Source organism: Crocodylus porosus, unplaced genomic scaffold (assembly GCF_001723895.1).
Source record: "Crocodylus porosus isolate Cpor-Errol unplaced genomic scaffold, CroPor_comp1, whole genome shotgun sequence".
NCBI classification, from domain to species: Eukaryota; Metazoa; Chordata; order Crocodylia; family Crocodylidae; genus Crocodylus; species Crocodylus porosus.
In genome coordinates, this window is record NW_017728910.1 from 21,772,503 (window position 1) to 21,794,246 (window position 21,744).

At 45.7% G+C, this 21,744-nt stretch overlaps 2 protein-coding genes across 2 annotated transcripts in view; both read right to left on the reverse strand.

Moving 5' to 3' along the window:
- Positions 1-916, reverse strand: part of LOC109308480 (T-kininogen 2-like) — a 21,263-nt gene extending 20,347 nt beyond the window's left edge. Inside the window, exon 1 of the mRNA XM_019532794.1 lies at positions 707-916. Within this exon, the coding sequence (XP_019388339.1) occupies positions 707-901 (195 nt within the window). The 5' untranslated portion in view covers positions 902-916. The remainder of the gene's footprint in view (positions 1-706) is intronic.
- Positions 917-8,780: 7,864 nt separating this feature from the next.
- HRG (histidine rich glycoprotein) lies at positions 8,781-17,735 on the reverse strand. Its single transcript, XM_019532795.1, has 7 exons — positions 17,480-17,735; positions 15,432-15,539; positions 14,021-14,108; positions 13,317-13,483; positions 11,755-11,868; positions 10,932-11,018; positions 8,781-10,414 (listed from the first exon to the last, which is right to left on the reverse strand). The coding sequence occupies exons 1-7, from the start codon at positions 17,675-17,677 to the stop codon at positions 9,194-9,196; spliced, it is 1,983 nt and encodes a 660-aa protein (XP_019388340.1). The 5' UTR covers positions 17,678-17,735; the 3' UTR covers positions 8,781-9,193.
- Between the last annotated feature and the right edge of the window lie 4,009 nt (positions 17,736-21,744).

Below are 21,744 nucleotides of genomic sequence, written 5' to 3' on the forward strand. Positions count from 1 at the left end.
ATCAGGAAGCACTACTTCATGGTCAGGGCGGCTAGGGTCTGGAACCAACTTCCAAGAGAGGTGGTCCTGGCTCCTACCCTGGGGGTTTTTAAGAGGAGGTTAGATGAACATCTTGCTGGGGTTGTTTGACCCCAGTACTCTTTCCTGCCATGGCAGGGGGTCGGACTAGATGATTTGCTCAGGTCCCTTCCGACCCTAGAAACTATGATACTACTATGTAGCCCATCCATACTTTAGACCTCTCCTCCTTGCATTGACAAGAATTAAGACTGTTTTGGGGCCAGACTGTGAGTCTCTTATTTTAGGGAGTAGTTTCTAGCAAACTTGATCTTGCTGACAAGAATTGCTCACCAGTATATGTGTAAAGCTTCATAGTTTGGCCTATAATTATTAGAGCTCCAGAAGGAAGCCTCTTCTCTGCCTTTATTCATGCTGACTACTGCTTTACTCTAAAATCCCTTCCTTTGATTTCACTGCAGAAGGCAGCTATTGTAGGCTACAGCCTACTTCTTCAGATGCTATGAATGGAATTGGAGAAAGCAGGGGTTCTAAATAGGAGATAATTTAAATACAAAAGATTTAAATTTGATTTCACTACAACTACTTGCAGGGTAAGATGCTACCTGTCCTCAGGGAGGTGGGCTAAATTTGGCATAGACTAATAAGTGAACATGTTTCACAATGCTTTTTTGCAAAGTGTACTTACTGTTCGCTGGGCATCCATCACCATGTACAAAGCGAACTGGTTGCCATCTGCTTTGTCATGATTATATTTTCTGAGGGCTATATCCACAGCTTCAAAGACTTCAGGATGGTCACAGTCGACATCCTCAGCAGGAAGTGGTTTGGCTCTGCTCGAGAAACAACTGCAGCAGAGTACTAGCACAATGAAAAATTTCATATCTGAGCAAGATGTCCCCTTGAAACTTGGGGGACTCTTTCAAAAGATGAACACAATGGAATCCCCCGGTAGAGATTCAATAACCTCTTCCTCTATTTATCAGAAGCATTTAGGTAAGTAATCTATGTGGGTGGACTGAGGCTGTTTGATTTCCATAATATCCTATTTACACTGCAAATAGCCGTTTAGGTTTATCCAAACAAACTTTGTGTAGTCACCAGAATGACTCTAAGGTTGTCCACCTGCCATCACGATAATAGGATAAGCCTTGGCAGCTGGTGTAACAAGGTCAGCATCAACAGTATGAGCCCTTGAGCACACAGAAAGCTTTAGAAACCTTGGTAGGCCTCTAGGTCCTGGTTAATTTTTGACATCTAACCACCCACTCTGAATGAATCATAACAGGACCCTAAAGAGAAACACCGGGGCAAGGACAGAAGTTACACATAAACCAGTTTAAATGATCAGAAACTGATTTAAACCTGTAACAGAAACATAAAACAGTTTTAAAAAGGCTGAAACTGGTTTAAGATAAACCTGGTTGAATGTAGTATCATAATTAACTGATTTAGATCAACCCGTTTTATGAAACTTTTGTCCCAGACCCCTTCCTACTTCACGTTAAATCAGAGTACCCTGGCATCTCATCATTTTGCAGCCATGGGCTGGCTGGGCTGTCTGCTCCAGAGAGCGGGGATGGCTCCACCCCTCTGCTCCCTAGATGGAGCAGCGAGGGCTGGCTCATTTGCTCCCTCCCCCGGCAAAGCTCTTCTGGGGTCTAGGCCCAGGGTGGGGGATTAAATTTCCCTTCCCCCGAGCATGGAGATTTCCTGCTCTGCTTACTTAGTGCTGGTTGTGACTGTGGACTACAAATCCCAGAGGCACCTGGAAGCAGAAAGAAGTGATGAGCAACCCTGCAGAATCCTGCTGTTGTGAATCTGGGCTCCAAATCCCAGAGACCTTGGGGGCAGCAGGAAGAGGGAGCAAACACACAGCCTACACTAGCTACATGCCAGATAGCCATGCTCTTGTGCCTTCTGGTCTCTGGCTTGAGCCACTGCAGGTATGTGGCTACATTTCCTGAATCAAAAGTGAATGTCTGTTTATTTGCTTATTGATTTAATCTTTGCAGCTTAGACTAACCTGCAAAGACTGACTCAATTCAGCCTCAGGCTTTTTGACTGTCTGTAGTTAGCTCTAAGAAGGCCACAGTGTTTCACTGAGACAAGGAAGTGCTGGTGCTAGACAATGACACCATGAACATAAATGATCTGTTTAATACTCAGAATGCAGAAGTTCTAGAAAATCAGTATGTTGCAAAAATGTTTGCACAAATGTATGTCACTGAATATGTAGCTCTTTGATGGTTCTTTACAGTTCCTTACTGTGTAATTGGAACTGCTAATACACCAACCCTTACAACCTAATGGAACGTGCATCTGGTGATAAATCAGGGCTGGGTAAAATATAGTCGATGGGCTGGTTCTGGCTATTCTATCTGGCCCATGGGGTCCCTAAAAAAATTTGAAAATGAATGTTTATCTGCCCTGGGTGCCTGTCAAAGATGACAAGGTATCAGGGTCAATTGGACCCAGCAACCGCAGCGAGGCTGGCCCTGACCCACCCCCAGATGGAAGCCTCTGCCTAACAGAGGCTTCTGGCCTGGGACCCTGGGGCTGTTCCTGCCTCCCTTTGTGGGAGAGGGAAACTCAGATAAGAACAGGGGAAGGGGAGGCAGAGGAGGACCCCGGGCAATTGCCCCAGTCCCCACAGCCAGGCCAGCTCCTGTGGTTCTGGTGCTGCAGCTGGAAACCACATGGGGCTGGAGCACGTCGGGGGGTGGGGGGGGAGGAGAATGGCGGCAGGTAGGGAAGGGGAGAGATGGCAGCAGCAGGTGGTGGGGGTGTGGTAGTGAGCAGGTGCGTGGGGCCCATGCTGGTGTCTGAGGATCAGCACCAGCAGGGGCCCAGAGCGGGGCAGCAGGAGCATGGGGCCCAGGCTGGCAGGGGCTCTATGGAGCCAGACCAGGCTGAGCCAGCAGGGAGACAAGGGAGATGGCTTGGCTCCCTAGCCCCTGAGGCCTGGGCCCTGAGCTCCTGCTGCCCCACTCTGGGCCCTTCTGGCACTGGCCCTGGGACACTGGCATGGGCCCCATGCTCGTGTCTTCCCTAGGCCCTGCAGAAGGAGCCGCGGCCTCTCTGCCCGGCTGTGGGGGCCACATGACAGTGTCCCTGCTTGGTGCCACTCCCCCGCTGCCTGCGACTGCCATTTCCCTGCTTCCCTGCCTGCTGCCATTTTCCACACCCCCTACCTACCATTCTGGTACCGTGTGGTTTCTGGCTGCAGCGCTGGGTCACAGGACTCAGAAGGAGCCAGTAGATGGGAGGGGGAAGTGGCAGTGAGTGGGAGCATGGGGCCTGTGCTGGTGCCAGGAGTGGTAGGAGTGTGGAGCCCAGGCTTGGAGAAGTGCTGGTGGGAGGTCTGCCTGCTGTGAGGGGGGCCGTGGGGAAACTCTTCCCCTCCACACATGCCACAACCCTCCCCAGCCACCCTCCTTACAGCTGCCCACAAACCCCATACCCGCCCACACCCCATATCCACACACACTCACATGCTCCCCCCACCCCGCATATACATACCCTCCCCACACCTCCCCACCTATCTATCCCCCCATAAACCCTCCATACACACCCAGACCCTCCCCCACACCCCACATACCCACAGCCTTCAACAAACCTATACCCACCCCTGTACTGCTCCATATTATACAAAAGTAAGACATCATTTTAAGCTATTATACAATCACCTCTATGTACACTACACAAACACATGTAAATCAGGACAAAAATATTTTTTGAAATGAAATTAATGAATGTTGTAATACAGGGGTTTTCAATCCCCAGGCTGCAAACCGGTGCTGGGCTATAGTAGGTTGGCTGCTGGTTTGCAGCATGGTCACCTGCCAGATCAGAAGTGGCCATGGACTGGCAAACCATGGCCCCTCACAGCCAGGCGGAGAGGCTACGGCTTCTTCTCCAGGGCCCATGGCAGTGCAAGGTTTGGCCCACCCTCCTGCCCAGGGCGTAGGGGTAACCTTACCTGTCTTCTAGCTGGAAATTCTAGCCGTGGTCAGCTGTGACTTCTGGACCACGGTTTGCTGGGCCGTGGTCACTTCTGGGTTGTGGTTTGCTGGGCTGTGGCATAAAAATTTTGGGAACCCCTGTTGTAGTACATGATTGGTTTTTGGAATATAATTTGGTATTTTTCTGGTTCCAAGATGGCAAACCTCCTTGCTGAAAGGAGTACTTCTGGGGTGAAAAGAGAGAGCCTTCTGGTGGGAAAGGTCAGGGGCTAGAGGGTGGGACTTCTGAACCCAAGATGGTGATCAGGGTGTGGGGCTAGTGCCAAGGGGTGGGGCTACTTTTATGGCCCTTGACAGTTTGCCAAAACTCAGTAAGCAGCCCTTTGCCTGAAATAATTGCCCACCCCTGTGATAAACTAATTAATGCTCATCCCTGCACAATACAGTCTGTAAGCATTAGTCAGCAATTTGAGAAACTGAGGCACAGTGGGGTGATGTGCCTGTCCTTGAGGCCACTCAGTGAAATTGGGGTGGAGCCAGCATTAGAAATAGCTGCTAATGCTTATGCCAGCTACCAAACAATGAGCCCTGCACTCATTATGAATGGCTGGGCTCCAGGATATATTTTAGAGTCCTCTGTTAAGAACACACAAAGAAGAACCTTTGGGAGAAGAAAGTTATTAAGATACCAAAGTCAAGCACTAATATTTGAAGGATGCCAGAATTAAAGTTGACTGTCCAGCCTTAGTTCAGCTCCTTGTATGTGCACAGTCTGAGATGGTCTTTAATTATACAGCCATGTGTCAGTCCATGGGAACCCTGCCTTGGAAAGGACGGTGCTCACTAAGCAGGCAGCTGTTCAATATTTTGCTTCCTCCTTGCTGTGTGTGGGCTCCATGCTGTATTTTTTGCATATTGCTCTGAAAACAGAAAAATTCATTTTGTCATGGGATTTTTTTATGGTGGTCATCTGCCTTTACAAGCATTGAGCAAACTTTGCAATACCCGTTAGATGAAGGGGGCATCGTTGTTATCTCCTTTTTATACAGGTGGTGTACTGAGATGCAAAGACACTAGGGTCAAAAGTAAACACTAATTTTGAGTGCCTGATTTGAGACACATATGATATAATGTTCAGCAAACTTAGCATTATATGTGTATGCACGCCCATACAGCACAGTTTCCACCCCTGACTTCAACTGCAGTTGTAAGCACTCATTATTTCTGCAAAGTAGACCAAAGGGTCTCCAGTTGAGCACCCAGAAGGTAAGAACACATGATGAGACTTCCTTTGCTCAACTGATTAAAAATTTGGCAGTAACAGAAACCACCATCTTATTGTGGTCATCCTCAGCCCTAATAATAGGTGATGTTACCAGCTCCACCTGTGATATCTACTGAGTTGACAGAGATCCTGTGTGTATTGAGTGGATAGTTACAGTGCACTCTGAAAAGTGCTAAGTGTTGATGTTGTTCAGAACCATGCTGTCTTTCTATTTAATACGGCACTCATAAAAGCCTTTTATCAAGGACATGGAAGAGTTCACAGAATGTGTCTCGGTTGCCCCTTCTACAGCAGAGGGACAATTGCACCAGTCAGTGCCATCTGCAATATTTTCCTTGTCTATCTCTTGATTTACAACTTTCCATCTCTGTCTTACCTATTACAGCTGCGATCCTGCAATTAACAGTGAGGGGATTGGACAGTGCGTGAGTATAAACAGGGGAGAATTGTACAGTACAATTCTGGGCAATTTTCTGGATATAGTGAAGTGACATGAGAGGCAGAGAGTAGCTGGACTGTGGGAACTTCTGAGATAAAACATGCATCTGAAGGGTTATTTCTCTAAGATGTGGAAACAGTTACAAGGTACTTGAAATGGGCTCCATTGTGCTGCCTTGGATAGAGCTTTGTCAGTGACAGCAACAATGGGAGAAGTGAAGCAGAGCAGCCATGAGTGCTCCTACTTACCCCTTGAGCTCAGTTCAGAGCAGGACTAGACTGTGTGGTAGCTAAGTCCCTGGTAGCCAAACAATGCTTGCCTGAGCTTCATTGCTGCCCTCAGTACAGTAAAATCTTTGAAACAAATGGGCTGTCCAAATGGCAGGTATTTTCTGTGTTTATTTTCTCTGAACACTTTTTAAAATGTGAATGCAGTGTTAGATTGGGTGCAATGTGAGTAGTAGGAATGCAAGTTTCTTGCACCCTGCCCTGCCTATGTGCCTTGACGCTGTCTAGGGATAAGATGATACTGGAAGGCCTTTTTTATCTTATCAGTTCAAAACTTGCTGAGGTTGTTAACAAGGCTCCAAATTGCAGCCGTAGGATTGTGATGCGGACACCTTTCTAGCAGGAACTGGGCGAAGTTCACCAAGCTCGTTTCATACAGTCCCTGAACAGTCATCGCTTGGTAACAACGTTCCATTATTACAGACTGGGGCTGCATCTGAACTTGTGATGTATAGGTAAAAAGCTTCTGTCTCCATTAATAATCCCTGAGCTATTTGGCAATGCATGTGTGTGCAGGATTGAGGGAGGTTATTAAATCTTAGGAAAGAATAAAAGCTATAGAGAGAATGCAAGATGATGTGTGGATCTTTATTAGCGTGGATTTGGATGACTACATTAATCACTAACAGTATAGCCATGTAGAGAGGCACGTGCTAGAACTTTCACTATGAAATATGAGAAAATTAACAAAACTAGAGTGTAATATTCATTGTGACGATATTTTCTGTCTCCATTCCAGACTTCACTTTCTCAAATGAATGCTGTTTTCCCATTTTCAGAAACCTCCATACACTTCTTAGGGCATGTTTAGATGTGCATTTGAAACGATTCAAACCCTGCAGGAATTTGTAGCACTTCAAAAACAGAATTATTCAGTATTGCTCAGGTTCTGTATCACTAGGCACATCTACACAAAATACTTTACTGTGGACCTGACAAATTAGCTCCACAGTAAATCATCACTGTCTACATGTGCAGTGCTGTTAGGCCAGAGTAGATTAATTAACTCCAACATAGGTAATACTGCACGACACAAGTACTATAGCCCTACCCTCCAGTGTATCTACTTCTGCCCCCAGCTTGGTATCATGTGCACACTTGCTGAGGGTGCGCTCTGTGCCATCATCCAGGTTGTTTATGAAGATATTGAACAAAACCGGCTCCAGGACTGATCCCTGGGTCACTCTCCTTCATACCAGCTGCCAATGAGCCACTGATTACTGCCCTTTGAACAGGATGATCCAGCCAGTGATTTCCAATGCTATATGGTCTGTGCAGCTTCTTTTGTCTCCCTAGTCTTCTCTGTGGTCTGCTCAACTAATCTGGTTGCACACTGTCTCCACCACCTAACAGCCATACCCATATGTTTGTTACTATTGTTACTGTTCTTCAGCTGTACCAGGACTCTTCAGATTCCTGTCCAAGTCCCCCCATTTCTTTCATGAAACCTGTACAGACTGCCTTTCTCCATGACTCCGTGTGTCTATACATCATTAACCTTTGGGGAATTTGGAGAGAGGAAAGGAGGGGATTAGCTAACTCAGGGGATTCTGCCATTACAGGCTGTGACCCTCTAAGAGGGTAGTTCACCACTTACCAAATCTCGGTTCAGTACTCAGACCAGTGTTTTTCAATGTGTTCATCAACAGTTTGGATTTGGGTATTAAAAGCGAGCTAGCAAAGTTCACTGATGACACCAAACTGTGGGGGAGTGTGGTCACACTTAAAGACAGGCTGGCAATACAGGCTGAACTGGCCAGGCTCGCGAGGTGGGTGGACCTCAACCTGATGTTTTTTAATACAGAGAAATGTAAAGTGCTCCATCTGGAGAGAAATAATCCACAACACACTTACAGGCTCAGCAGTGCTACACTTGCTAGCACCACATTTAAACAAGACCTGGGTGTCGTGATAGGCAACAAAATGAACATGAGCCACCAATGCAATGCCATAGCCAGCAGAACTAATTAAACAGTGGCATGCATCTAATGAGCCATCTCAGGCAAGACTAAGGATGTCATCTTCCCTCTCTACTCAGCCTTGATGAGACCACAGCTGGAGTTCTGCGTCCAGTTCTGGGCACCACACTTCAGGAAGGAAGTGGACAAGGGGGCCACGTGCATGATTAGAGGCCTAGAAATGAGGTCATATGAGGAAAGGCTGAGGGACTTGAGCCTGGAGAAGAGAAGACTCAGAGGGGACTTGGTGGCAGACTATAAGTATATTAGGGGCATACAACAGGGGCTGTGGGGAGCATTTGTTCACCAAGGCTCACCAGGGGAGGACAAGAAATAATGGGCACAGGCAGATTGAGGATTGCTTCAGGCTAGATATAAGGAAAAACTTGTTTACAAGTCAAGAACAGGCTCCCCCCAGAGGTGGTATAGTCACCCACCCTGGTAATCTTCAAAAAGTGTCTTGACACCCATCTTGCTGGGGTCATCTGATTCCAGAGGTGTTTCCTACCCAGGTGCAGGGGGCTCGACCGAATGATCTGTGAGGTCCCAGCCCCTAACGACTATGAAACTATCCTATGGTGGAGTTATATACTCCACTACAATACACATGTAGACAGTGATGGGGCTGGCTGGGGCATGAGGGTGCTACAGTATGGAGGCTGCCTGATGGCTAGACCCACAGTGTAGCACCCTTGTGCCCCAGCCAGTCCCTCCACAGCACATTGAGCTAAGTCAGAGCAGTCCCAGGATGGCAGGCTGACCCCTGGGGCCCTGTGCCAGGGCTCAGTGTGCTGTAGCCCTGGATGCATGTGCAAACGTTGTTCCCAGGAGCAATAAACTCCGGCGCAAGTTGCTTCACATTAATAACATGTGTAGAAGCACCTATTCAGATGTGCAGCTGCTCCCCTGCCCTGTGCCCTCAGTTGGATCACTTCAAAATGCTTCTGCCCTCTCATGCTCCACTGTGTACCACTGAGAAAGGAGCCTGGAGTCAGCTGGGTATGCTAGAGGGGGGAAGAAAGGAGGCATAATGCTTCAGGAGGACCTTTGAAAAGGAAGCACTTAGGTAATCCCCTCCTGCTCCCCAGCACTTCAGGTTGCTCCATTTTGAGACTTGGAAATGTGGGCACCCTAAGCCACCTATTTGTAGACAGAAAAAAAGTACAGCATCTCATTAGGGCTATGTCAGTTTACAGCAACTAAGGGATCAGAATAATTCTGTCAGTTAAGGGTAAAGCCATTTACTTGGAAAGTCGAGGCGGAAATAAAGACAAAAGCAGGGGTTTATCATACTTGGGTTTTCCTGGGCAAGATGCTGATTGTGAAAGGTGCAGTGGAAAATCTAGAGGAGATGGCTTCTTGTTTGGACTTCTGTCAAGCAAGGAGGACTCCTGGTCTCTGCCTAATGGATCATGGGGTCTTGTTGAATGCTCAGGAAAGTTTATGGTGGGAGGCAGCAGGGAATCTTGCTCATTTAAGACTGGAATGCGATGGACAGATTCTGGTATGGGGGAGAAAACATGTTCTTTTGAGTGCCTCTCCTTGGCATGAGGAGGGGGCTCCAGGGGCAGATGAAGTGATGTATCATGTGGTGGAGGAGGAAAATAAGGACCTACAGGAGGGGGAGTCACTTCACCTGGAGCTGGAGGAAGTGCATGTGGTCCATGGGAAGGTAGTGGAGGAGGTAATCCTCCAGAGCTGTGTTGGTGATGCCCTTCTTCTTCAGGTGAATTGTGATGAAGCTCAGGTCCCTCTGAGTGGATCTGACTACCACCTGGAGGTGGCGGGCATCTAGGTTGGCGTACTTGTCTGTGATGATGTCCATGGCCAGAATGATGGTGTTTATGACGACGTCTCTGTGAAGGACCTGCAGGGGGATGTCTGCACCCAGGTCCTTCTTCAGAGGAATTGTGATGTGCAGCTCCTTCTGGGTGGATCTGATTACCATCCGGAGGTGGTGGGGATCTAGATCGGCGTACATGTCTGTGATGATGTCCATGGCCAGAATGATGGTGTTTATGACGACGTCTCTGTGACGGACCTGCAGGGGGATGTCTGCATCCAGGTCCTTTTTCAGAGGAATTGTGGTGAAGCTCAGGTCCTTCTGAGTGGATCTGACTACCACCTGGAGGTGGTGGGCATCTAGGTTGGTGTACATGTCTGTGATAATGTCCATGGCCAGAATGATGGTGTTTATGATGACGTCTCTGTGAAGGACCTGCAGAGGGATGTCTGCATCCAGGTCCTTCTTCAGAGGAATTATGATGTGCAGCTCCTTCTGGGTGGATCTGACTACCATCTGGAGGTGGCGGGCATCTAGGCTGGTGCACATGTCTGTGATGATGGCCACAGTCAAAATGATGGTGCTGATGATGATGTCTCTGTGATGGATCTGCAGGGGGATGTCTGCATCCAGACCTGTAGAAGTGGCAGTGGTGGTGGAGGAAGGGGTGTCTGCCAGGCTTTTCATAACCAAACCAAACCAAGGTAAAGAGCAGTTATCAAGGTTTTCATGCAACATTATGAATAAATAGGTGGTGGTGAGGGGAGGGGGAGAGAGAGAGAGAAAGAGAGAGAGGGAAGGAGTAGAATTATTTACAAGGCTTTCTTTTGCAGTTTTAGTAACAGTAATTTCTTAGAAGTGGGACAAGAAAAGAGGGGTAGGAACATATGATGTTGCTTGACCAAACTACATTACCCAAACAAGGAATCAATGAAATGAAACAAATCAACTGGCCAAAATTTTTCCCACAGAGATCTGCCAAAAAATTATGAAAAAAGGACTAGCCTGGCCCAATGGCCTAAGGTGGAGTGCAGAAGTGGCATAAAATCACTTTTCCATTTGTCTCCTTGGCTCCAGCTTCTTGCCTACAATGTGGATTTACTGATGTTGCTTCTTTCTGTTCAGTAGCCTGTGGAGTCTGCATTAGCAAGTTACCAGTGAACTTTCTGTAATGGTAGAGAGAACTGATTACATACCAGGGTGTCATAGATTTCACAGGATATATCGATGGCATCAAGACCTTCTGTGATGACCAACAGGCTTGCTTGACAGAATCCCACATGCTGCACAATAAAAAACAATATATGTTCAGGGTTTATAAAGAGGAAGTAGTTGGAAACTGTTGATTGCTCAGCAGCTTGAAAGTCAGGCCACTTAGTACCTAGCTTTAAGCAACTTTTTTGAAAAAACTGGCCCATGGTATTTACCTACTAAGTCATACTTAAAATACCAAGAATGATTAAGGCTAGGTATTTCACTGTAAGTGTGGACATCCTTTCTGTGTGAGTCTCTAAAGCCTCTTTTTCACGATTCATATTAATTCACTATTACGTGGGGGGGAAGGGAAGGAGAAATCTATAGGAAATTTTGGAAATTTATCATCCAAGGCCAAGGGGAGGCATTGCCTAATTTCACTCAAAATATGTAATGCAAGTTACCTAAAATTTTTTGTGGAGAAAAATAACAATGCATTGTCTGTGGGTGAAAGTGGGTAATAAGAAGTGGGTAATAAGCAGAACTTCAAAACACACGTCAAAATAAGAAATTAGACATGAACCCAAGTGACAAAGATCCAACTCTGAAATCTTCCAAACTCTAGTCATCTTTGGATTTGGGGTTCTGGATCAACTCCTTATTTTAAGAAAAGGACAAATGGAGATACAGAGCTAGATTTGAACTTTCCTGGTTTCTGGAATTTTGATTTGGGCGTATCATTTTCAGAGACACCTGGAAATATTGTGAGAAGTCATTGTTGCTCACACAGCTTGCACAAGCTCTTTCATTCAGTGCCCTACTTACAGCATGTGCGTCATCTAGAAAATCACATTCAGATACATTCACATGGGATGTGGACTTGGAACATCTGGTCTCTTTTATGCTGAATTCGATGCTATGTTCTTGACGATCTGCAGCCTGAAAGAGGCAGGCCACGTTATCACCCATTTGTGCATTTAAAATGCACCTTACCATTCTGAAAACATTTCTTACGGGAGTACACTCTGGATCCTGCCCACCTTGCTAGTTGACTACCTTCCTTCTTGAACATGCAACCATAGTGAGTTAGGCATGCAGACTCAGTGTTTAGTATAATTCTCTCTCTTCTATAGTGGCAGGTCATCTTGCATGGTTGATTGCCTTTTCCTGTGTCTGTCATGCAGTGTCCATACCTCCCTTGACTAGAGATTGTGCTTTCAGAAGATGGGATCACTAGATGTTTCATCCTACACACAGCTGCTACCCCTCTTAGAAGTTCAAGGTTCATTGAACTGGAGGCACTCCCACGCAGTGACAGGAGATACGGCCTAAGCAGTGCTGGACCTATTTTAGAACCAGATTCTTCCACCTTGATTATTTCACTCGGAAATCAGTGACGTTTCTCACAGAGGAAAGGGGCAGAATATGGCCTTTGGCTTTTGCTGGGGAAAAATCTTTCCGATTCTATCAGCCCTGTTCATATCTGACAAGGCTCAAAGGTAGCTGAAAGCTATCCTGTTCACTCCCCACCCTGGAGTGTGGGTTTTGTGATGCAGCCCTATATTGCACAGCACAGAATCAAACTCTCCCCCATTGCAAAAACAATGGGATACAATGACATGAACAACATAGTTACATTTTTGCTTTTCTTACAGGGGAAATAGAAACACAGTGCATAAGTGGTAGAAGCTGTGCAATTTCTGAAAAATTATCTGCAGAACTTAGGTCTGAATTTTGCTCACTCTGGAGCAAGTTTGACCCCTGATATCAATGGGAGAAAGATTGGGGCTCTAGAAATCACTCATTACTAGCTGTTCCTCGCTAGGCAATAAAGTACATTTTCATTTTGACTCAACAAGTTTCCTATCTTAATTGATGTGCAAGTTTACAAAGAGGAGGTTTTTATTAGATGATCAATATTAAAATGTGGCATTAAAATATTAAATTCTGTTCAGCTGTAGGATGTATTTCTGACAAAGGGAAATCCATGTACAAGGCTGTGATCTTGCAAATGTGTATGTCTGCATAACTTCAAACAAGTTAACTTTAGTCCTGCTGCTGCAGTCAGTTTAGTGGTTAGCTTGCTGGCACCCTAATGCCAAGGTCTTGGGGGCTGGATTAGATGACCTCTGAAGGTCCCTTCCAGTCCTTTTTTTGTATGACTATGATTCTCAGTGCCTAACTCGGTTGACTTTGGGTCTATCCATCTGCTTCAAGCTAAGAGCACGTGTAAGTATTTGGAGAATCTGGACTTCAGATATAAAAGATGAGCTGCGTGGCATGTTCACAAACAACCAAGGTGTCTTTAGCTCCCTTGGAAGCTTGTGGTTTTTGAGCACCTCACAATATTTTGCCCTGTGTTAGTTTGAAGATAGGAAATCACCTACCAGTCTTATTGCTTTTTCCACTTTATCCACCTTGAAGTACTTAGTGTGGTTACTCTCATCATTGTATTTCTCCAAGGCTTGCTCAGCTTCTCCTCTGTATGCCTCAACATCTTCTAAGAATTCAGCTCGTACCGAGCAGTGTTTGCACTCGGTTAACTTGTAAGGAACTGTGAAAACAGGGTTGCTGGTCTACCACTCTTTTATTACGTTACCGTGGTCAGGGATGGCAATGTACATCTGTATAGCTTTAGCATATATCTGTTATAGCATGAAATCACTAAAGGCTTCTTGTAGTGGACCCACCCAACCCTTCATCTCATACACATGAGCTGGCTTCTACTTTTTGAAAATAAAAAACTTCCCCAAAGCTCAGTGGATTTCTATTCTTATATTGTTTTGTACTATTTTAAAATTGTATCACCTCAAATAACTCCCCTCCTTAAGTCCATCTAGCTCTTCTCCTGCTCTCCATGCCCATGTTTTGGTAGCTTAATCAATTTGACACAGTTTGCTTTTAAAATTTCAGGGCTTTTATAGTTTTAAAATTCATTCTTACCATCAATTTTGCTCTAAACCAGATATGAATCATGCACAGATGAACTAATCTGTCACAGTTACCATGTATTAGTGGCACACCTGCTTGTGTTTCAGCACTGAAAATGGCTTATCAGCAATATGCTAACTTGTTCAGCTGGTTATTTTACCTGAACTCGTAGTGCAGTTGTACCCATAGAGCCAATTTTTCTTGAACTCTTTGTTTGTATACATGATAACTTTACATTGCCCAAAAACCTGAGAAGAAGAAAAAGATTATTGACTATGTAATACTCTAGAACAGGGGGCAACTTTTTTTGGCCGGCCTGCCACAAATTAGCCCCGCACCGTTCCCAAGTGCCACTCTCCAGTGGTAGAAACTTCAAGTGCTACTTACAGTTTCTATCACGTATGCTCTTCCTGATCCGCTGCTCTGCTGTCTGCTCCCAGTCCTGATCTACTGCTCTGTTTTCTGCTTCCTGCCCTATCTGCTGCTGTGCTGCTTTGTCCCCTCCTTGATCTGCCTCCCGCCACACATAGAGGTTCCCTGTGCCACTTGTGGTGCCCGTGCTGCAGGCTGGCCACCCCTGTACTAGAACAAGGCACACAATAACATTCAAAAGAGTCTGGCTTTCACATTGACTTTGTGGCAGTGACTCAGATAACTGAATGCAGAATTTAGCCCTCTTTTTTTATAGACAGTAACTTGAAGAATAACAAATGTTGTCATAACCAGAACCTTTAATTTGATCCCCTCTAGAATTTGGTGGTTCACAGAAATGGATTTTTTTTCCAAGGAAACCCTGGTTTTCATTCTGGTTTGAACAACCGAAAAGGTTTTGCAAAACCAAAGCTGCCTTTCTAGCTTATCTCTAACTGTTCTTGGACGGAAGATGCTTCCACCCACTGGGGAGTAGCTGCAGTGCCAGGAGCATCCAGCAACTGCAGAGCTCATTAACAAAAACTTGTTTCTCCAAAATAAAAGGGCAGGCACCAACCCTGACACACAGTCTTGATGCTATCCTTATTAGACCCATCTTACCAGTCCCTTGTCTCAATTAAGTTTCAGCCAGCTGGCTTTCATCCCAGATTGCACCATCTGGGTCTGAGGTACAGGCAATGTATTTCTGCTTGGCATTTGCATATTGATGTCACCACAGACCAAGCATTTACACTGGCAGTGCTTCCCACATTATCATCACAGATGCATTGAAAAAGAGCTCTGACAAACTGTAACCCTTCAACTTTCTGCCTAACTTACTGGGGTTATGCTCTATGTTCCTTGTACATTATCTTTGAATGACTAGTGTTCCCAAACCAAATGAATTACAAGTTGTGGATATATAGTGCAGTCCCAGTTTTCCCAAACAGGTTGAATGAATCTGCATTTAACTGACGAGATAGATAAGTTGACCCTTTTCCTGTCCATTAAATTTTCTCTGGCATTACAAAAAGGTAATATATCTCATTATATGCAGGCAAGTATTAATACGTGGTTTCTACATAGGGATTTGTATATGAAATGGGTGTTTGTGTTGAGACATGGTTGACATTCAGCACTGGAGAAATCCTGTTACTTGCCAATGAATAGAGGTCGGGAAACGTACAAGATTCCCAGTGTTTCCCAGATAAAACAGAGCACATAGTTTCCAGTACATCCAAAGTTAAGTACAGGAATGATGAATTCCCCTGGAAGAAAAGAACAGAGTAGAAGGTGCATTTGTTTCTGTCAAATTTTGTCTGAAGGAAACGGTCTTTTTTTTTTCCTAAGTGACCATCCTACCTCCCTCAACAGATCGTTTCATAGTGCTTAGGGTCGGAAGGGACCTAAACAGATCATCAGGTCTGATCCCCTGCCCCAGGCAGGAGTGAGTGCCGGGGTCATAACACCCCAGCCAAATATCGGTCCAACCCCAGCCAAATATCTGTCCACACCTCAGACAATCTAGATCTTCCTAGATTTCTTATTAGGGGCTTTTCTAGGATCCAGGGAATCAATGAGTGAGGAAGGGGCTGTTGCACTTTCCTCCTTTTGGGCTTTATCCCTCAAAACATTGGTTTTCTTACCTAAATATCTCTGTTCTGTATCTAGCCCATTCTACAGACAAATCTCTTCCACTTGAGGTAAGTAACTAGACTTCCAGTCTAGAGACAGACATTCAAAAAGCCTGAGCCTAAATTGATTCAATCTTCGCAGGTTAGTCTAACCTGGCTTGGCTGAATTGCTTTGTAACCCTAAAGTCATCCCAGAAATGCAGGAATATGCCTGCAATGGCTCAGACTAGATGCCAAGGGGTGCTAGAGAAGCCCTCCCTTCCCCTCGTCAGTGCTGAGCTGAGGTGGGTGTGGCCAGGCTGCTCTAGTTAGGGAGTGGTTTCCCCTCTCCCTCCTGACCTGCCCAGCAGGAAATTGATAACACAGTGTTTTCCATCCCTAACTCAGTGTGTATCACCCCGTAAGAAAACAACAGAGGGACATTACGAGCTATCTGTTGATTCTGCCTTTGTCCCAGGTGCCACAGCACGGACTGTAGCCAGCATGTGGTCTGCTAGCTAATGCTGAGAGGTGTCTGTGTAAGGTAGAGGGGATGGGGATCCCTGCCTAGCAGAGAGTGGTGAGGAGAGCGGGGGGGGGGAGGAGCAGGGGAAAGCCAGGCAGATGCCTGCAGTCTCTGCTGGAGCTGCAGCCAGGGAACAGAGGGGAGGAGCCAGCTTTGCTGGAGCAGCGAGCCCCGCCCAGCTCAGAGAGTATGTTGGGCTGCTGGGGGATTCTGGTTTAACTTAAACCAGCAAATGATCTGGGACAGACATTGCATAAATTGGGTTGGCCCAAATCAGTTAAGTCTGATACTACATTCAACCAGGTTTATCTCAGACTGGTTTCAGTCATTTTGAAACTGGTTTATGTGCATTGAACATCTGTTCTGTTACAGGTTAAAATAAGTTTCTGATCATATAAACCAGTTTATGTGTAATGTCTGTGCCTAGCCTTGGTGACAGCAAAGGAATTAGACCCCAGAATTAGTCTGTCACTGATTGCTATGACCTTCAACCAAGCATGCAGAAAGGATGGCCAGGTAGTTCAGGCACAGATGTAGTAGCTGATTGATCTGGGCTTTCTATCCAGCTCTGCTACTGTCTTGCTGGCTCACATTTCACCTTTCTTTGCTTCAGTTCCCACTGCATCTCCAAATGGAGATGGTAATATAAAACCTGCCTCTCGTGGGTGCTTTGAGTCAATTAACTTAATGCACTAGAGAGCCTCAGATGCAAGAAGCTCTAGGAGTGTAAAATACATAGAGCTGGTAACTGATTGCCTAACTGCAGATTAAATTCAGACATTTTACAGAGCTGTTAAGGGGATGGCTCTTTTCCTTATGTCCTACTGAAGTCAATGAGAATGGAAGGTACTCAGTGTCTTGCAGAATCAGGCTCCCAGATAATAAACCACATCAAAGTGAATCTAGACTGAGATCTTCAGCTGGTGTAAATCAGCGTACATTCATTGATTTATATTGGCATAACTCCACAGAAAGCAATAGAGCGACACCAGTTTATAACAGCCGAGGATGCAGCCCATCATTTTTAAACCACAGTACTATGCAAATCAGCCTTTATATTAATACTTACGGTATGTTGCTCATGGGCATCAGCCACCCGAAACAGACTAAAAAGATAGCCGTCTGTGCGGTGCTTATTGATCAAGTCCAGGGCCACTCCTGCATCCGTTTCCACAGCAGCACAGTCTGCAGATGTTACAGTCATTTGGCTTTGGGCACTGGAGCAGAGCAGCAGTGCAAGAAAGAGTGCTCTGGCTAATGACTCCATTTTGTTTTCAGCCTGATTACTTCTCTGCTTTGTGCTGAGCTACAACCAGTCATTTGAGTTTGCATCTGAAGATACGGATAAATATTTAAAAGGACATATGCGTATGGTTCCTGCATAACTGAGCCTCTTGACCCTGGATTCATATCTGCAAATAGAAAGTAAATGATTAGATGAAGTTCAAGCAAATGTGGAGGACAGCAGGTCAAATTATGCCCTTAGGTCCAGCTGTGGAAGAGGATGGTTTTTTTTCTGGCTCTGATAGATGTGTAATACTACATTACTAATATGGAGGAAATGGATGAGTTTTTAGCTATACAAGCTGAGACATCATGAGGATACTATGCAAAGGTGCTGATCCTTCACAACTCTGAGTGCAATGATGGACTGCTGCCAGAGCCAAGCCCCCGATAATCAGACCCCAAGTGTCTCATGTTAGATAAAGACCAGGATAGTTAATTATATAAAGTGATTGTTGGTAAATTGAGCTCATTCCAACAACAGGATTTTTAATATAGGCAAATGCAAGGTTATATATCTAGAAACAAAGAAGGTAGGTCGCTCTCATAGGAGGGAGGACTCTATCCTGGAATAGAATCCAAAGGACTTGGCTGCTAGCTAAACATTGCTCACATTGCAATATGGTGGGTTAATACCCTGGATGGATCTATAAGCAAGTAAGACTAGATGATAGGGCTGTGTGAAGTTTCAGTCCCTGATTTGATTCAGCAGAGATTCAGCCCGATTCCGTGGCTGAATCTTCAAATCTGAATCAAATCAGTAGACCCTTTAAGCTCTCCGAATTGAATCAAAAAGATTTGGACACAGACACAGCTTTAAATGTTTTTTCTACATACCTCTAGGTAGCAGGCAGCTCGTGAATGCTGCAATGCTGGGGCAGATGGAGCATCCCACAGGAGCTCAGGGGCTCCCTAGCGCACTTGGCAGCAGACCCAGAAGTGGAAGCACTTCTGGCCCACTTCTGGGTCTGCCAAGGAGTGTGCTGGGGGGCCTCCCCTACTCCCCCTGGCTTGGCAACTGGTGCCTCCTGGGTATGGGGGGTCACCCGGGGTCCCCTGCAGCTGATCGTTGATCTGGGGAAGTGTGGGGGGGCCCCCAGCTTGCTCCCTGGTGGACCCGGAAGTGGACCAGAAGTACTTCCAGTCCACTTCTGGGTTTGCCGCCGAGCACACAGGACCGCCCCTCCTCCTCCCCCCCCTCCTGTGGGACGTTCCATCCACCCCACCATCACAGCCTTCACAAGCCATGCCTGGTACCTTGAGGTATGTAAAAAAAACATTTAAAGCTGTGTATGGCCGAATCGCTGATTCTCCGAATCAGCATCGAATCTTCAGATTCTGGTTTGGCCGAAGCAAAACCGGGGACAGTGATCCGAATCGATGAATCGAATCACTGTCTCTGATTCGGGCTGAATCTGAATCGAATACGGCCTGTTTCGCACACCCCTACTTGATGACCTCTTCATAGATTGTTGGTGAGATCCTCTGTCTGCTTCCAGTGTGCACACTTCAGGATGAGCCTTGACTCATTGGGAAGGATTCACAGAAGAGCTATAAAAATGATCTGGGGCATGAAAACCTGCCAGACAGTGAGTGACTTAAGCTCAAGCTATTCAGCTTAATGGAGAGAAGACTAAGAAAGAAGTGATTTCTTCACAGTCTACAAGAGCCTACCCAGAGAGAAGATTGTTGAAGGCAGAGGGCTCCTTAGCCCAGAAGATGAGACCATAATAAGATCTAGCAGCTTACTTACAGAGACTCCAGGTATAGCTTTTGGGGGAAGCTTCGTCTGCCCAGTTGAGACCTCTGTGCTGGCATCACTAAAGCTAACATGGGTCTAATGATATATGGCTTTTGTCTCCTTGTGAGCATCCCCTCTTCCCTGTGAAGTCAAATCACAATTGTGGCCATCTGAGGAACTCCAGGAAGCACCTTCTTGTTTAAAAGTGTGTGCTGGTGATTGGCAATGCCTGGCAGGAGGACATTTTGGACAATACCTTTGCTTCTTCCACTGATGTGTTTGCTTCCTTCATTGAGCCAACCATATCATGTTTTAGGATATACCATAAAACTCACCCATTAGCCTGGCCATTTTGGGGGTCACAGGAACTAACTGGGGAAGCGAATGATGTTATGGGATGGGGAGGCTTTTAGGAGCTCTGTTTTTCTGAAGCTTAGTTTTGTAACATTGTGTTTAAAGTTTGGGTGTATAAACAGGAGTGGACCTTTCCAGTAGACTGCGGCCAATGCTTGTGATTGTATTGCAATTTTGATTATATTTGGTGTTTCCCTTATGTTGCAAACTGCTGGAATCAAGATTTCTTGAGAAGTATAGCTTCAGCTTTAAAAAAGTAAGTGTATGGCCCTTAAGGTTGCAGAGGAAGCGTTGGAGCTTGAAGTGTCTGCCACCTGAAAGCCTGGATGTGAGAGGCAAAGAAAAGAACCCAAAATGTATAATTTTCTTAAAATGACTTTATTTTAAAGCTGGTCTTCTGAATGGGGGGCCTGAACTTTGATTTATGAACTCTTAAAGTTGGTGGTGATGAGCATATGATGTAGTACCTGCACTATAGCTCAAGCCATATACAGCAGGTTCCCAGTGCCACTGCCAGCTTTATCCTGCATTTGTGGAGCCTGTGTATTTAGGGGTAAACGGTAGATAGCATGTGTCAGCAGTATCAGATCCACAGGAGTTCTTCTGCCTTTGACTGTCTGTGCCTGGATGGGTACGTTGTCCCTGAGAGAAGGGCATGTTTCCTTTAAATAAATATTTCAGACTGGATTGTGGCTGGACCAAGCCCAAAGGAACAAGTATGTGTGAGGGTACAAGTAGCCTCCTCCATTCTTGGTCTTCAAATACAGAGTACAGCCATAACTATAGTCCCTCGTACACTCTGCTGAGCTGCCCCTGGTAGTGCATTCTGGCATGCAGACTATGCCAACAAAGGCAAGAAGGAAGTGGAGCTGTGGGCCCCAAGATGCTGCCAGGGGTAGCAGAGCTCCCCTTAGGGTAATGCATTGATTACCACCCCCAAGATGGGATATACCTTAGGGGATATCTGCACTGCATCTACAATGTTCTCAAGGAAGGATGTTCCTGTACATGCCCAGCCCACCTCCTTGCAAGGCCGTAGACACCAAACTTGAAACCGCAGCAGGAAAGTTGCTCCCCATGCCCCCAGCTCTCTTGAGACCTTTCCCTCTGTGGTGCACTTGAGAGCAGCTTCCTGAGCTAACCCCAGAGTGACTTCACTGCTGCCTTTCTGGGTTTGGGGTGTGTGGACAGAGGCAGGTTGGTACAGCATGCTGGGGCACCCGTACCCAAGAGTGTTGCAGAAGCAGTGCTTGAATACCTCTGGCAGCTCACTGATTCTGTCATTCACACATTTTTCTTGATCTGACTTTTTTCATTGGCTATTATGGTATTATAAGGTAAACCAATTAGTTCAATGACTCTTTGAGCCTTAGTGCCAAGAAATAAGCTTCTTATTATAATCCCCTTTGACAACAAAGTTTCATTCAGAGCAGATATGGACCCAATCTGGATCTGAATATCTCCAAAGGCCAGAAGTAAATAGATACAACATTTTTGTTTGGTCCAATAAGGAGACTGCTTGCAAAGTTGAGACTCTGGACTCCAAACTTCCACCAGACTTTGGTGGAGATTTTGGTTTGGTCTTATCTTATTAAAAAGCTTAACATTAAAAACCACATACAAAGTAGACTTGGATTTTGAGTATCTAAACCAGTTCTTATCAAAACACTCAAACATACTTTGAGTGTTTTGGTATAAAGTATATTACAGTTGGTTTAATACAAGATATCAAGTTTACCCAAAAAACCTTGTCTGCCTATGTCCTTAAACCAACATGGCCACAACCTACACCCTTGGTATAAAATGGCACTCTCAGATGGTTGGACTGGGTGACTTAATATGTCTTCTCCATATTTACTTCTGTGAGTCTTCAGCTTTGTCAAGGAGGTTTTAAAAAGAGAGCAAATCCACTGTCAGCATGATATTTGGAAAAGGGCGTTTGGATCAAAGCTTCT